The 2,108-nt window shown below is 44.6% G+C and overlaps 1 protein-coding gene across 1 annotated transcript in view; it reads right to left on the bottom strand.

The window, feature by feature from the left end:
* The window catches only part of FETUB (fetuin B), a 6,386-nt gene extending 5,470 nt beyond the window's left edge, over positions 1-916 (bottom strand). The window contains exons 1-2 of the mRNA XM_006773919.2: positions 633-916; positions 178-288 (exon numbers count right to left, since the gene is read on the bottom strand). Of these exons, the coding sequence (XP_006773982.2) occupies positions 178-288; positions 633-857 (336 nt within the window). The 5' untranslated portion in view covers positions 858-916. The remainder of the gene's footprint in view (positions 1-177; positions 289-632) is intronic.
* Positions 917-2,108: the final 1,192 nt, after the last annotated feature.

Raw genomic sequence — 2,108 nt, forward strand, 5'->3', positions numbered from 1 at the left:
CAGGGGTAGACTAGAGGGGGTAAATGGGGTGGGGGTGGGGGAATGAGACATCTGTAATACTTTCAACAATAAAGATAAATTTTAAAAATAAAAGATGGCACACAATGAGCAATCTTCACCCTGTAGACAGAGGACACCCTGTTTCTCCCCTAAAGTTCCTGGGATACAAACACTTACCTGTTCATGCAGGGGCCTCTCCTCACAGTCCCACCACAGCTTCTTGCTGAGCACATGGCAGGTAGTATCCAGTACGTCCAGTGTGAAATAGAACAGAGATCCCAGACCATCCTGTGGGGAGGGGTGAAAAAATGTACCACAGCCCACATGAAGCAGAAACCCCTAAAGACAGGTCAAATATGTTTCTGATTTATGGTGGAACCAGTGGCTGTCATATTTTTGATGATGTCTTATAGACTATGGGACACTGGACAAGTGTCAGAGTAAGATACTATTAGCACTTGTTCCTGTTAACAGTAAAAGCATGTAGTACAACCCAGCAGAGGGGAGCAGAGACTTCTCAGCAGGTTTCCAAGTTGGAAAGCACCTGCCAACATGTCCCCTGGATGTCTTCCCCCTGGCTGGTCTATGCACCTGGTGCAAACACCTGCCCCAGGTAGGGGATTGTCACTTGCCTGTCTGTGTTCTTGGACAGCGCTCACTCGGTTGAGGCTCAGCACATAGCCTTCCTTTAGGTCGTTATTGATGTCCTGCAGAACAGATGCCGCCATAGCCAGCATATCTGCATCATTGCAGCCACGAAGGAGGAAAGGCAAGTGGCTGGGGACTTTCAGGGGCACAGATGTAGTGGTGCAGCTCACGGCCAAGGTGCAGAGCACCAGGAGTCGGAGTAGACCCATTCTGTGGGGAACAAGACCAGGATGGTTCAGTATGTGGAGCTGCAAGGATGGGATACTTATAGGACTCTGTAAGGCCAATTTGACTTGTTTTGTAATCACAATCTGAACCTTGGACCAGAATTTAAAACACAATGTCCCATTTTATCTCCTTGAACTCTAAATGTGGATTTCCCTGAGTCAGCACTTTGGATGGGATTTGCCAATGTCTTAATCTTAGACAGCTGAGCAAACTCATATTCATGCATACATATAAGCAAACTTACGTAACCTAACCGTTTCCCTAGAAATCATAATAAACACTCAGGTCAAGGCTCCTAAGAGGTCATGATTGGATTCTGGTTTGCCTCCTTGGTTCCAAATGAATCAGAATATACAAACTGTCCTATTCTCCCATTTCCCCTAGCACCTTCCCTCCAGCTGATGTGCTTGGCCACAGCAATAATTACCCCGGGCTTGGAGCCTGGGGTCATGGTTTATGGTACCAATTGTATTAGTTGAATTCATACTTCTTGCCTAGCCTTCCATGTTTACCATTCTTGTTAGATCAGGAAAAAAGGCTCTAACCCCACATCACGTACATGAAAGACCAATGAGATTCCTAAAGCCCTTTGGGGATCTGGCTAGGAAGTGGTCTATGTAGATTTTTTAAAACAAAGACTTCATTTAAGTTAAAAAAAAAAAGTGTGTGTGGGGGGTATATCAATAGTTCATTTATCATACGCCAAATTTTTTCTTCCTTTTATGGAGCTGTGTGGAAGCAAACTCATAAGGAACTGGAACCTAATAGTATTGTTAAGAGATAGACAATGATTGACAGGTAGGCTGGAATGTAAATCCCTCAAGGTTGGGACTCTTGCTTTTCTCTTTCAGCTTCTGTTTGGGGTTCAGGAAGTTTCTACTGACTGGAACTGTACAAAACACAAATATCTTTTAAAACTTCCTTTAAAAAACCCCACAGGGAGTGCCAGGGTTCATGTCCCAGCATCAAGAAGGGTTCAGGAATCTGGAAAAGGCGCTGCGCGTAGATGACATAGGAATCCAGAGACTAATTAAGAGTCCAGAGACGAGTTATAATTTTGAAAGGCATTGGGGGTCAGAGGACCTTCAGCTAAAGGAACTGAAGAGTGCCTCCTTGTCTAGGACCCTTGCTTTTATTAACACAATTTGTCCTAAGGCAAGGTGGAGATAATACACTTCAAAGGTGAGGTTTCAAAGAGTACAGAAGCATTGTCAGAGTGGGGGAATTAGCCT

Source organism: Myotis davidii, unplaced genomic scaffold (genome assembly GCF_000327345.1).
Source record: "Myotis davidii unplaced genomic scaffold, ASM32734v1 scaffold1267, whole genome shotgun sequence".
Classification (NCBI taxonomy): Eukaryota; Metazoa; Chordata; class Mammalia; order Chiroptera; family Vespertilionidae; genus Myotis; species Myotis davidii.